The sequence below is a fragment of the Pseudorca crassidens genome, chromosome 16, assembly GCF_039906515.1.
Source record: "Pseudorca crassidens isolate mPseCra1 chromosome 16, mPseCra1.hap1, whole genome shotgun sequence".
Classification (NCBI taxonomy): Eukaryota; Metazoa; Chordata; class Mammalia; order Artiodactyla; family Delphinidae; genus Pseudorca; species Pseudorca crassidens.
Genome location: NC_090311.1, coordinates 2,046,023 through 2,060,574, shown reverse-complemented (window position 1 = coordinate 2,060,574; position 14,552 = coordinate 2,046,023). Strand labels below are relative to the sequence as shown.

Here is a 14,552-nt window from a genome sequence, read left to right as displayed (position 1 = left end):
TGGTTCTTATAATAATTAGGGTCAAATCATTGGGTGAATCATGATGGATGACCAGCCAGGGAAAAACGCCCCTTGCTGGTGGCCTGAGGTCATCCACTCTGCCTGCTCTTTGCTAATTAGTCCTCCAGAAATACTTCCTGTCCTCTTTCGCAGCAAACAGAACAATTGAGGTGAGTGGCTCTCAGAAAATTGGAAGTAATGCATTTAAATGCCAATTCTACTCTGCAACAAGTTGAGAATTGAGGTCATTTGCGTATCTTTAAGATTCAGGTTAAAATACACTGGTTTAAGGCAGTGTCTTCCTCTTTTTATAAGAGTAAGTAAGGTTAGAGCTCATCTTGTAACTGCTTGTAAGTTTATAATTGCACATCTACCTAGATAGAGTAGTTAAGGGGTGCACATCTACCTAGGTAGAGTAGTTAAGGGGCCGCCATTATAAAGGCGGCCCACAAAATGACTTGATATGTTAAATCTATGGGAATCAGGTACTTCCGGTTGTGTCTGCTAGATTTAAGGTTCCATTCTCCACCTTTTTAAGTGCAAAATGAGATTCAGGTCAGCAGAGTGAAGTGGAGCCATGATCTATGATCCAGATAATTCAATTAACTATACAAGGAGGCCATTGGGCCAACATCTAAGCCAGCAGAAGCCTCAAGGTTACAAATCGATGGAAACGCTAAGGAGGACCAGGCTCGGCAGCTGGCCGGGCTTTACCTGCCGCCCATCAGGTGATCTCCTTTCTCTGCTTCTGCACCTTCACTAGGTCAGCCTTCCCAGGCTCTAACCACGTCCAGCCTGGTGCTGCGGGATTGGAATCGATTTTTGCTCAAATGAACTCCTCGCATTTCTGACATGCCTGTTACTCTTTTAACGCTGTCTTCCACGTACAGTCCTCACAAGCCTCGAAAGGGCAGAAGACTCAGTGGGGGACTCTGCAGACCCCTCTCTGCTCTCGCAGCCCTGACTCAACTTGGTCCAGAGGAGAGAAACAGGCCAACAACTGTATACTGACCGCTAATGAGTGCCTTCCTTTCTCATTCCTTCCAGGCCTTGGGAAAGAAAAAGAAACAGCACCCAATTATCTCCAAGAATGACAGCTGAAGAAAGGAGCAAGGAATCTGCCTGCATTGTTTGCGTCTACCAAGAAAATAAACATCATGGCTACGACAAACTGCACCCAGGGCTTCCCTGGTGGCGCGGTGGTTGAGAGTCCGCCTGCCGATGCAGGGGACGCGGGTTCGTGCCCCGGTCCGGGAGGATCCCACGTGCCGCGGAGCGGCTGGGCCCGTGAGCCGTGGCCGCTGAGCCTGTGCGTCCGGAGCCTGTGCTCCGCAACGGGAGAGGCCAAAACAGTGAGAGGCCAGCGTACCGCAAAAAACAAAACAAAACAAACTGCACCCGACTGTCCTTGAGGTCTGTAGGTCTCAGGACACCCCCTCCCAGGGTGTGCTGTTCTCTCTTGCCCCAGAGTGAGGGCCTTGGGATATGGGTGTCTGTGAGGGGTTTGGGGTTCAAGCCTCCATTCAGCATGCAAAGCACCCCTTTGCATGGATGCCACTGAATCAAAGGAGGAAACAAGATAACAAACCCAATTCTTACTGTCCCTGAGCACAGCTCAGTGTTACAGACTCAGTTGGATGTGCACCTGGAACGTTCCTTCTTCTCCACAGCAGTTGACCTGAGTTGACTCTTGGCAGCAGGTGGGGTGGCGGGTACGGGGGTTTACTCTTTATCTTAAGTGGGGGGGCCTATTAACCGTGTCAATCTCTCCATCCTAGCAAACTGCTACCAGCTTTGCAAAAGCAACCTTTCCCATGTCTTTCAGCACTGATAAAAATGTTAAAACTTTTATGACACCTTTTCCTAAATTCCCATTCAAATACCTCTGGCTCTCACTAAAAATGGGGGCTGGTCTCTGTCATCTGTGTTAGCCCCACCTGAGGCGGAATCAAAAATATCACTGCAAACCCAATAAAACACCCACAAAAATAAAACAAACACTTCTTCAAGGGGTCAAGATCCTATGTCCGGGCCTTTCAGCCAAGCTGTGCGGGTCAGTCAGGGAGAACCGCTGATCTCAAGTTTCCCCAGTGAAGCCAGTACTGTTTCAACCCCTGCGCTCAGGGAGTGGGCCTTTCCCAACACAGCAGCTGATTAAAAATGTACGAGATTGAATCGGAAAGGATCCTTTCTGAAAACGTTAAGTGTTCGCCTCTGACTCTTGGGGAAACGAGATTTGCTGGGGCATCATCGGGAACAGTCAGCGCTCTGCGAGCATCCGATTCCTCTACAGCTGAGGAGAATCTTCCTCCTCTCCACATGCACTTCCACTGAAATCAAGCATCCCTTCAAATAAGGAACGGATGGATTTCATACAAAGCTCTGAAGTGGGTGTGTGAGGAGGAAGGGTTACGTGCTCCCATTCGTGACATGCGGTCTCAAGGGGCGTTCCTATGACATTTGGAACAAAAATTAAATGCTGGAGAAAAAAAACCAAACAGGAATTAGTACCTCAAAATGACCACCATGCGTGAGCTTGAAGGGTGAGACTTTTCTGCATTTTCTAAAATGTTTAACCAGTACACGCTAATTTGATAGTAGAAAACAGATTTTAAAAGCAAAAAAAAAAAAAAAAAAGTTAAATGCAGGCTAATGTCTGTGCTGGAAAGGAAGTTTTGAGTGGCTGACAGATGAGAGGGCTTCCCCAGGTTAGTAACTTCATGCGAAAAGAAAGTCATTAGAGAAATGCAAATCAAAACTACAGTGCGGTATCACCTCACACCAGTCAGAATGGGCATCATCAGAAAATCTACAAGCAACAAATGCTGGAGAGGGTGTGGAGAAATGAGAACCCTCTTGCACTGCTGGTGGGAATGTAAATTGATACAGCCACTATGGAGAACAGTATGGAGGGTCCTTAAAAAACTAAAAATAGAACTACCATACGACCCAGCAATCCCACTACTAGGCATATACCCTGAGAAAAACATAATTCAAAAAGATACATGCACCCCAATGTTCATTGCAGCACTATTTACAATAGCCACGTCATGGAAGCAACCTAAATGTCCATTGACAGATGAATGGATAAAGAAGATGTGGCACATATATACAATGGGATATTACTCAACCATAAAAAGGAATGAAATTGGGTCATTTGTAGAGACGTAGATGGACCTAGAGACTGTCATACAGAGTGAAGTAAGTCAGAAAGAGAAAAAAAATATTGTATATTAATGCATTTATGTGAAATCTAGAAAAATGGTACAGATGAACCAGTTTGCAAGGCAGAAATAGAGATGTAGAGAACAAACGTATGGACACCAAGGGGGGAAAGCGGGGGCAGGGGGTGCGATGAACTGGAAGATTGGGATTGACATATATACACTAACATGTATAAAATAGATAACTAATAAGAACCTGCTGTATACAAAATAAATAAATTAAATTAAATTAAAAAAAAAAAAGAAAGCCAGAGCCTCCCCCTTGGAAGGATCAGTGTTTCTGCAGAAAGCACCACAGAAACTTAATGACTAAATTCTGAAACAGGGAACACGATTCCTTCAAAATCAACAGCCGACATAACCGGGAGAACCCTGCTTCCCTTTCACGCGCACTGGGAATGTACAGTTCAGACTCTTATAAAACTGGGCTCACAGGGCCCGTCTCTTAGTTACTTGTTGCTGCCTCCAGCTTGCGCTTGTGGGGAGGGTCTTCGATGATCCTGTTGAGGTCCCCGCGGTTTCTCAAGTCCATCGGCTTCTCCCAGACGGACAGCTGCATCGTCGGGTTGAAGAAGAAAACCCGGTCATCGCCCGTCCAGACCACACACCTGTGTGAATCGAGAAACTCCTCTAAGTTTCCCTCGAAGACCCTCGGCATGAGCCCTGCCTCAAAAAGCCCTTCAGGGCTGAAATCCACACATTTGCGAAGGTTATTTACGCAAAGTATGAATGACAGTAGCCATGTCTGGCTTTCAGGGTGATTTACAGCTATTTCTCATATGTGATCTCATTTGATTCACAGGTAGACATCGTCCTCACCTTCATTTTACCGGTAAGGACACCAAAGTTCAGAGAAGCGAGCGGCTTAACCGGACCCCAGGAGGTCTGAGCTCTTCCTGTAGGCCAGCTCTCTCCTTTTAGCGGAATTCCCGCTCTGGCCCTGGATCCAGGGACCGAGTAACACGGAGCGTGGTGCCCGGTAAACCTCCCCGACTGGGCGCTGCCCGTGCGGCAGGGTTCACAGGCCCTGGAGGCCCACACAGGCGGGCAGCTCACCCCTGTCCAGCAGAGAACTAGCACATGGGCTGCTTGAATCAGCAGCTCAGCCTCAGCTCAGGCCTGGTGTGTTTTCAGAAGAGCAGGGAATTAAGCTTTGCGTTTTCACGTGTAGGATTCTAAAATCTCCGAAAGGAATAGTATGCAATTTTAAGAGGCAGCCCCCAGCAGCCTCATGCCCACAGCCGACTGGTCTATTCCCTCCTCTAAGAGTCATAGAGGGGAGCTGGGGGCGGGGGCGTGCACGCAGGAGCCCAAGGGCGTGGAGACCTGCCTTCCAGGACGGGGAGCTGGGGGCGGGGACTGCACGCAGGAGCCCAAGGGCGTGGGGACCTGCCTTCCAGGATGGCTCTGTCTCTCTGTGTCTCAACAGCTCAGACAGCGAATTCAGTCTCCTGGGCCTCAGTGGGCGAGGCTCTAGCCCCAGGTGATTTCTTAAATCCCTTCTGACTTGTATTCTAGCTTCTGTTCTTGTCTCCTAATTTTCCAGTTCGGTCCAGGGCCCCAGTCATGGTCAAGTCGGTGCCCGCCCCCTGGATCAACCTTATGGGCAGGTGCACCCGCCCCCAGCCCCCCGAGCTGGTCTGCCCTGGGCTACGGAGAGTCGTGCTCAGTGAGTCACTGCCTCACCTGGAGACCACGCCCACCCCAGGGCCGCCTCCCCTAACAGCCAGGGGGTGATAGCATGGGACAAATCCAGGTGTTCATGGCCCAAGGCACCCAAGGTTTGGCCTCCAGCTGAGACCACACCCTCGCTTAGCCCAGCCCCCTCCTGCCCTGCGTCCCCACTGCCCCCTCCCTGGAAATCACTCCTCAGGTAACTGGTAACTCACAGGCACCCAGAGCGCTGTCCCAGGTGCTGCTTCTGGGGACCCCGACTCAGGACAGACCCCAAAGGTGAGGAAGGACTAAGTATTCAGAAAGACCTTTCGAAAGCAAGGCAGCAGGTGGTGTCTGGGACGGGCCACCCTCCCCCACCACCTCCCTCTTCCCTAAAGACCTGCACTCTGGGTTTTCAAAGATGAGACCCGGTCCCACCAAACCCAGCACTGCCATCGCTACAGCAGCTGAAGGACCCAGGGAGTGATGCGCCTGCTGAGAAAGTGCAGTCAACTAGGATCTGCCCACGTGGGAAATGTGACTCCATCCCACAGGGGACAGGGTATTTCAGCGAGAATTACTGAGGAGCCGGCAGCCTCGGACGCAGAGGCAGGGAGGTGGTCATGCGTCCATGGGCGCAGAGAGAGCAGCCCCAGGGCAACCCCCCAAAGGCTGTGAGAGACCAGCCTCAGCACACCCCAGTCCTCCCACTGGCTCTGCAGGGCGTCCTGAGGTCCTGGAGCTGGGGGTCTGCCAGACATGAGAAGGTTCCGGTCGGCAGGGGCAGGGCCTGGGTAATAAGAAGCAGCTGGAAGTAGGTGAGTGAAGGTGTCCCGGCCCCTGGCTGCGGGGAACAGGCCCCGTCCTGTGCTGCTGCGGGGTGAAGAGCAACGGAGTTTCAACTTTCAGCCCCGGCAGATGCTGACAGATGTCACCTCCACCTGATGCTGGGCTGAGGGCAGACGGCTCAGCTGGGCAGGTGTCCTTCCCCGAAGAATCGGATACACTCAGACACAGGGAAACATGGGCTCCAAAAAGTCCCCCTGACGCGAGGCCCCACATGTTCTTTATCAGGTGGACACAGTTCAGCATCTCAGTTTCCTGGGTACCCGCCCCTCTGGCTCCAAGCCTGGCTATTAAGAAAGAAGCTTTCCACTGGGGGATTGACTTGGGCCAATTCTTCCCCGATGCTGGATGGGTCTGTGTTGTACCTTCGCTGCCTCGGGGATGCACTGGCTCTGTAAGCGCCCGGGGCTGCGTCCATGGACGCCCACACCACACCTTCATCGCAGGGAAGAGCCAGTGCCCAGGACCACGGTGTAGGAAACATTCACAACCTCCTACTTTCACCACCCACTGAGCCTCTCCAGCAAGGGAAGAGAGGAGCTAATTAGGGACTTAATAGGGGATTATTACCTGGGAGATAGAGGAGTGGCAACAATTAGCACGGCACATGTTCCTAGCTAGGCTACAAAAAACCCAGTTCCTGTGCCGTAGGGACACGTGTGGGACTGAAGCAAGGAGCTGGTGGCTAGGTAAATAAACGTGATTCCCTAAGAGAAATCTGCTTATCCACCTGTTATGGTTGGTCTCAACTAGACCAAGCCAGCTGTGACATGCAAAATTAATTTTATGTATCGTTTTATGCACATTTTAAGTAATATGTATACGTTCCTCTGCTTTAATCACCGCTGTAAAATTTCTGGATGGTTGCCACATTCCCTCTTCTCTTTATCTGTCCGCAGATCCCAGAGGACATAATTAGTGCACCAGAGTTAGTTAGGTCCAGTACAAAGCATCCAGACTTAGCAGCCCTATTATAGGAAGATCTGGATTTTAGCGCATGGAATCAGGGACTGCTGGTTTGTCATACAAAAGGATCCCTGCACTCACTTTCACGTTGCAAATCCAGATGTTTATGGGTTCTGCAAGATGGAAGTCATCTTTGCTTCTCTCTCCAAGCGTCCATCTCAGCCCAGTGGGGAGAGGGGTACATGCCTTGCCACCCCCGACAGAGACACACCTAGGTCCCTCTCTGCACCTGTTGCTTGCCCCCAAGCGCCCTGTCCCAGGAGGAGTGTCCCATCTGCAGGACATTCACTGGGTCACATCCCCAGGGCTGAGGTCTCTGAGCTGAAAAGGCAGCACCTCCGTGTCCTTTGCTCTCTGTTCCTTTCCTCCTTCTGCCCACCTTTGTCCCTGGGAAAGGGCTGACCTGGAAGGACTGAGCAGCCCCGGCTTCACGGGGCAGGTTGGGTGAGGCACACTGGGGCCCGCAGACATGAAGATTTGAGGGAGAGTAGAAACCTCGCTCCCACTTTCCCTCCTGGGATACCGTGATTTATGCCCAGACATGTGTATCTGGTCCCCGTCCCTGTTTCTGCGCAGAGCTCCTAAACTCTTCCCAAGGGAGGAGGGAGGAGGGGTCGAGGTGGGAGGAGCGTCTTCTTACTCACATCCCAGGCTCCTTCCTCCACGCCCGAGTTCATGTCAGTGAGGGACTCTGGGAAGGTCCTTAAGGAAGGGGGCTGGTGACCAGGGGACCAAGCCTGTGATTAGAAGGTGGGAAATTTCTGTCCCCTCCCCAACCTCTGGGGAGGGGAGAGGGGCTGGAGGTTGAGTCAGTCACCACCGACCAATGATTTAATCAACCGTGCCTATGGGATGAAGCCCCCATAAAACCCCACAAGGACTGGAGAGCTTCCAGGTTGGGGAACATGTGAGATCTGGGGAGTGTGATGCCTGGAGGGGCCATGGAAGCTCTGAGCCCCTTCCTCATACCTCACCCTGTGCAGCTCATCCATCTGGCTGCTCCCCAGTTGTACCCTTGTATAACAACCGACGACCTAGTAAGTAGACGGTCTTCCTGAGCTCTGTGAGTCGCTCTAGCAAATTAACTGAACACAGAAGGAGGTGCTTCGAACCTTGATTTAGAGCCGGTCGGTCAGAAGCACAGGTGACAACCTGGACTTTCACTCGGCATCTGAAGAGGGGGTACAGTCTTGTGGGTCTGAGCCCTGAATGTGGGGTCTGACAGTGTCAGATGGGTTGACCTGTGGGACACCCAGCTGGTGTGCTGCAGAACCGCTCCATGCGGGTGGACCACACAACCTGTGTCCGAAGTGAGGTCAAGGTTCAGGGGGGCCTTGAGAGCACAGGACACACCGGCGTGTTGTTTTTCACCCTCTAAGCCTGGTCTCCAGCTTGGGCACCTCCGGCTGCCGCGCCCACTGACACCAATGTGCGTTTAGTGACCTGATAACCTGCCGGCTGGAGATGAGGGCAGTGACCAGCCACAGGAACGCCTCGCGTGTGCAGGGGAAGCACCCGCGGGTCCTCAGCTCCCAGCTTGGGACACAGGCGTCTGGAAGGGCCCCAAGACCCTGGCAGTGTGGGAGCTGCCTGGAGGAGGGGATCCACCTGTGCCCCTGAAGACCCCACTTGCTTTAACTTCTTTGTGTAGCTCCTGAAAGATGCTGCCTGCCAGCCCTCAGTCACTGACCATGAACTTATGGTCCCATTTTCAAGTGGTGGAGACAGGGGACAGCACAGAAGCGTCAGGCAGCCCTGCGGAGAGAGTGGCCCCCGCAGGAGGCTTGTTCTCACATCAGAACGTCGTCCAGGACCCCAGACCATCTTCACGGAACAAACGCCTTCCGGGCGGCTCCATCTCGACCAAGGCCCAGGGCGTCCAGGAGAATCCGCCTTCAGGAACAGTCAGTGTTTCCTCCTCTGCTGTTACATCAACCAGCCGTTGCCCTCAACCAGGCAGAGAATGTGCCGGGGACCCGCTGCAGAGTCCAGCTTCCTCATCCTGGGGGTCTTTCACTGCAGGGAAGTTTGAGTGCTGGCTTCCCTACCAGCCTAAGAGGGCAAGATGGGGGTCGGCTCGGCGGGAGCGGGCCCGGAGTTTGACCGGCTGGGGACCTCCATGGAGAGGACGCACCGTCAAGGGAAGAACACAGTGACTTCAGACACAGAGGCACTCCGGGCGCTCGGCCGTGAGAGGTGGAGACCCACTCGGGGAGACAGCCGAGCCCTCCCGCGGCCCTGCCCCCTCCTCTGGTCACCACAGCCTCTGACAGCGCCTGGAGACCCGCCGGGATCCCTGGACTCACTGACTCTTACAGACCCAGTCACCTCCCCCAGTCTCCCCAGTGCACTGTCGCGTGGACGCCCCACTGTGAATCCCTGCTTACCAGAGAGTTAAAGGCAGCGGGTCCCTGGCACGTTCTCGGTCTGGGCGAGGGCTTCCTCAAGCTTCCTGGCCTGCGATGGCCGGCGGGGACGACAGGTGGAGGAGGCAGTGCTTTGGCCTCCCGCACCTCCAGGAGGTCTCTCTGTCCTTCGTCTCCTGAGGACCTGGCTGACCCCAGGCCCAGGCTGACGACTAGCCCGCTCCCTGGAGGGGGTCGTGGTGGGTGACCCGAGCTCACTGGGTGCAACAGGTGCAGCCCCCAGGGCAGAAGAGCTCTTCCCAGAGGCACATTGCGGTCACGCAGGGCGTGTCCTCACCAAGGCTTCCGTGGGTGCAACACCAAGGTTAAGGGCGCGTCAGACCACGCTGCACACAGCCTCCCCCAGTCGGGAGGGAGGGAGGCTGCAGTAGAAGCCGGTCTGGTGCTGCCCCTACGCCCCCCTGCTCCCTGCGAGGTCCAGGTCCCTCTTCCACTTTTCAGGGGATGCACAGACCCAGCCTCCCAGGTGTGGGGTTTTTTACACACTGGCACCCTTTACCCCGGGCTGCTCAGTGAGGCCGGGCAGCCTCGCTCAGGTGGGACTGAGTCAGGAAGGCAGGGAAATAGGGGAGCAGAGGTGGGAAGGATGCCCAGGTCCGGCCGGCGGGCCTAACTCCCACTCAGAAAGCGCAGCACGGCCTCATCTGAAAGTCCGGACCGCGGCCTGGACACGCCTGCCCTGCGGCACGACTTGCTCGTGCCGTGTGACAGCCTGTAAGTCAGGAGAGGGTGGCTCCCTCCATGGCCGCCACGGGGCTGGAAGCCTGATTAATAATTCAAGGCCAAGGACCCACACAGAGGGGCAGCGGCAGACGAGGACGGTGTGACTCCACCTCAGGAAGCATTTTGTGCTGTAACACAGTACTGTTGAGGAATTGACACCACAGCTTCCACAATCAGAAGCTTCTCGGGCCCAAGGTCATGTCTTCTCCCCAATTATAATCCCCAAGGGCAGCATCACGTACACAGTAACAGGGCCACGTGCCCGCATTGAATTTATTCTCACCCCCAGTACGATTTGTGGCAAAGAGAGCTGGCCTTAGAAACACATGTGAGGAGTCTGGTTACAGAAGACCCCAAACAGCATTCGTGGCGTCATAAAAAATAAATCGTTTAATTTTGTTTTGTCCCCCATTCGGTTCCTGGCACCAGGCTCCTAAAGCCCTTGGCATTAGCTAAGTGACTGAGCGTCTGTTTTTACTCACAAGGAGCCCCTCTGAGCACACTCGAGTCTGCTCCCGTGCCCCATGTGGTGACTCTTGGAGGATGGGGCTGGGCCCGGAAGGACCCGCTACGGGTCGAGAGGGTTGGTTTGTGGCCTCACCTCACGCCCTCCAGGAGGGGAGAGGGCGTGCCTAGTAATAAGACGTCCATAAAACCTCCTTCAGGTCAGAGAGGCTGAACGTGGTGACCACGTTGGTGTCCTGGGAGGGTGATGCCCCCAAGAGGGAATGGGGGCCCCGAGACCCCTCCCACACCTTGCCCTGTGCCTCTCTTCCACCTGGCTGTTCCTGTGTTGTGTCCTTATAATAAAACCGCTATCATAAGTAAATCACCCTTCTAAGTTCTGTGAGTCGTTCTAGCAAGTTCTCAAACCGAGGGGAGGTCGTGGGAAGCCCTGAGTTCGCAATCAGCTGGACAGAGATGCCGGCAAGCCGGCTGGGTCTGAAGGAGGGGAAGAGGGGTGGGACTGAGCCCTCACTCAGCCTGCGGGGTTTTGGCTAACCCAGGAGTTGGTGTCAGAAACCAACTGAATTAATTGCAGGACACTCTGTAGGCGTGTTAGCACAGGGAGCCCGGACCCGTGAGGCATCCTCAGGGTGCCGAACATTTCAGCTAAAGGCAGAGGGCGGGGGGCCCCCGGGTGCCCGCAACACCGACCATTGACCGACCAGAGGAGCGGGTGCCCCGCCTGTCCAGTTAAGAGCACAGGTTCTCGCAGTGAGCAGGTGACCGGGGCAGGGCTGCAGGGCAGGACAGATGCCAGACGTCACTCAGGACACCATGGAGGGCGAATGCCACAGCCTGGGACCACGGACGGCTGCTGCTTCCGCCCTGATGGTGCATTAAACGATGCCAATGGTTCTACTTCTGTTCTCTAAATTAGCTGTTCCTCCCAACTGTATCCTGCAATCTAATCTTCAGGTTTTAAAGCTAATTTTACTATAATAACCTTTTTTTCTGCTTCCAAATTACTCCATTATAAAAGGACATTTAAAAAGCAAAGCTTTAAAAAGCTTTGCTTTTTAAAAAAGCAAAGCTCCCTCGTGGAGGGCGCTTTGAGTGTGGCGTACTCAAAGATCAGGAATCCTCACAGGGCAGCTGCAGAGAGCCAGACACATCTTTAATTAACAGCTATTCAGTTACGCTCTTCTTGGAGTAGAGGGAAAGACCTTTGAAGCTCAAGGCGTGCTGCCGTCTCTTCAGACACTGCCTTTCACGGATACATATGCAACAACATTACTATTTGAATACATATTTGCAAATATATTCGAGCAGGATAACTTATCACTTAAATGCTATTTTTCGGCAGAAGGTGGCCACAGTGTGGAGAGCTGCCTGCCAGGAGCTGCAAGTTAATTTTTTAAAACAGCATTACCGACGGAGTATGCATTTCTCTCTGGTGACAACAAGCAAGTGCTGGATCAGACAGGGCTCCCGGCCGCCGGGCGTCTTACCAGGGGGATCCGGGCACCGGGGTGGAGGCCACGGGTCTTGTGCCTTTGGCCGCTCTGTCTTCGCCCGTCACTAGGATCGATGGAACCTCCTTTCAGCAGAGAGAGAAGGAGAGAACTTTAAAAAAATTAAACAGTCCTCTTCAGCTACAGGCAACCGAGTAAAGAATAACAAGTCTTCTGCAGACAGACCTGCCCACAGCAGCTATTAGGTAATGACCTGCTCAGCAGAGCCAGCTAATGGGACCCGGCAGCCACATGAGAATTTAGAATTAATGGTGCCACTGACCGTGTTGAGTGATTCAGACTAAGGCTTCCCTCTAATTATCCCAAATGGGCTCAGCTGCCTGCTTTTGTAGAAACAGACACAGGTGGTGGTGGCTGAGAGGTTGCTTCCAGATGCCTCAGTGTCTTGGGGGCAGAAACTCCCACTGGATTCGTCTCTGGAGATGGGCTGACCCAGGGGCTGGAGTCACTCTACGGCCAAACACTGCCTTCAGCGGCAGAGAACCTTGGAGCAGTGAGGGTCCCAGGTGTGGCTGGGCTGGGCCGTCCCGTCCCTTGACGGCAGGGGAAGTGACAAGCCTGTGTCCTTGCAGTGACTCCCCCCACCCCCTCCTTCTAGAGCATCCACGTGAGGGCAGAGTTCAGGGCGTGTTCTACATTGTGCAGGTGACTGTGGTGCACAGCTGGGTTTGAAAATCGCTCTGTCTCTGTCTTCAGGTAGAAAATAAAGAATGTTTGAATATGACATCACCCAGAAGAAAATGAAGATTATTCCCTAAAGTTAAAAAAAAAAAAAAAAACTATGGCTGGGACACTTGATCATTGTTCATTATGGTCAGAATCTGGAGAGAAACAGAAGTTGTTTGAGATTAGAAAACATGGGCAATTATGACGCCAACATAAACACGGATCCAAGATTCAGATGAACTTATTTAGCTGCACTGATGTACGACAGGTATCAGATTTTCTTAAACAAAGGGAAACAGAACCAAACTCCTACAGGTGGAACTGAAGAATTACCATGAGGAATTTTTGTTTTTTTAAAGTCAGTGCCATCTCACTTTCGGAACAGCTATAAGAAAGAAATGAAACTGTAGTTAGCACAATAAATTCTAGTGGTGAGGAAACACTGTTTTTTCTTCTACCAGCTGTTTCCATGGTTTTAATCTCAAATTTAGAACAGTATAATAAGGACTGTGTTCTCTTTCACAAAATCAGGTGAGATTAAAAGATACTAGTGCATAATTATTCAACGCAGCAGCCAGGTTCTGAGCTGAGAAAGTCAGGAGCGATCAAAGCTCTAGATTCGTTTTAAAAAAATTAAATGTCACCTAAACTCTGCGGATCTGTTTCTACCATCATCAGTGTCAGCGCTTTATGAGGCGGTGTGGGTGAGGAGACGGTTAGCCATTTGTGCGAAGGATTCAAAGTCAAGGATGCCAATGCTGCCACGCCCCACGTGGGCACCGCTGCCAGGCCGGCTGCACAAGGACAGGAGTCCACAGGCTCGTTCCAGGGCCCCCGAGGGCCACACTGGGACCAGCACTCATGCCCACCGTCCCAACCTCCTTTGAAACAGAATCGTTAGCGAGCAAAGTGCTACGTTATGAGAGCACTGAAACATAAAATTCAAATATAAAGTTAAAAGATCACCAAGGGTCTATAAGGGTAGGAAAACCCCCCAAACAAGTCACGTGAACTCTGGCAAAACCACAGGCAACGGAGTGAACCTGCCTCCTGTTCACTCGGGAGTCGAGCCCGCGACATCGGAGAGAACGGCCAGTGCCGGCAGAGCCAGGCAGAGGATGGATGGAAGGGCCAGGATGAAGAGCTCATCCGGACCAGGTCTAGCGCGGCCTCTGCGCAAGGACCATGGGGAACCGCGTCAATTAAAGGTTAGACAGGTAAGATCCATGACATGAGGGGTGATCTCTTTCACGCCTGTCCATCCTGGTCTCTTACTGGGGGCTTCCTGGGGCCCTTCATTCATTGTGACGTACAATTACACTGACTAAATGATTTGTAATTTACGTGATTATCCCTAAGTTCATAAGTTGAGGAACGATCTTTTTGTAGAATTTCGGGGTGGTAGAAAATGTCTTTGTTTCCTGTGAGAAAATAGCATAACTGGGAGTACTGAGAAACAGTTGTGTTAGAAATATATGATTATATCAAGACCAGAGTTTACATTACTAATCCAAGCAGAAAAACGAGGAGGGATTTTCACTATGAAGCTAACTGAAGAATGAAACCTAACGAGGGGCCTCTGAGTAGTAGATTTCCCCCACTAATTATTCAAGTAAATACGGTGGGACGTGATTTCTGATGGGGACTAACATTTCAATTTGGCAAAGCTGGGGTTCTCTTGGTAATTCTCAAATTACCAAGGTCGCCTTCTTGAGATGCACGCTGGTTATGATTTCCTGTGGGTGATAAAAGTGGCTAATCATGGGCTTCCCTGGTGGCGCAGTGGTTGAGAGTCCGCCTGCCGATGCAGGGCACACGGGCTCGTCCCCCAGTCCGGGAGGATCCCACATGCCGCGGAGCGGCTGGGCCCGTGAGCCATGGCTGCTGAGCCTACGCGTCCGGAGCCTGTGCTCCGCAACGGGAGAGGCCACAACAGTGAGAAGCCCGCGTACCGCAAAAAAAAAAAAAAAAAAGGCTAATCATGGCATAAAACTTCCCTTCCACACTGAAGTAATAAAAGTGAATTAGAGGCACAGAGCCCAGAGATGAAGAAAGCAGCTAAAACA

General features: G+C 52.5%; 1 protein-coding gene across 1 annotated transcript in view; it reads right to left on the bottom strand.

Moving 5' to 3' along the window:
• Positions 1-14,552, bottom strand: part of TCERG1L (transcription elongation regulator 1 like) — a 192,157-nt gene that overhangs the window by 51,127 nt on the left and 126,478 nt on the right. The window contains exons 6-7 of the mRNA XM_067708849.1: positions 11,797-11,885; positions 3,678-3,832 (exon numbers count right to left, since the gene is read on the bottom strand). Of these exons, the coding sequence (XP_067564950.1) occupies positions 3,678-3,832; positions 11,797-11,885 (244 nt within the window). The remainder of the gene's footprint in view (positions 1-3,677; positions 3,833-11,796; positions 11,886-14,552) is intronic.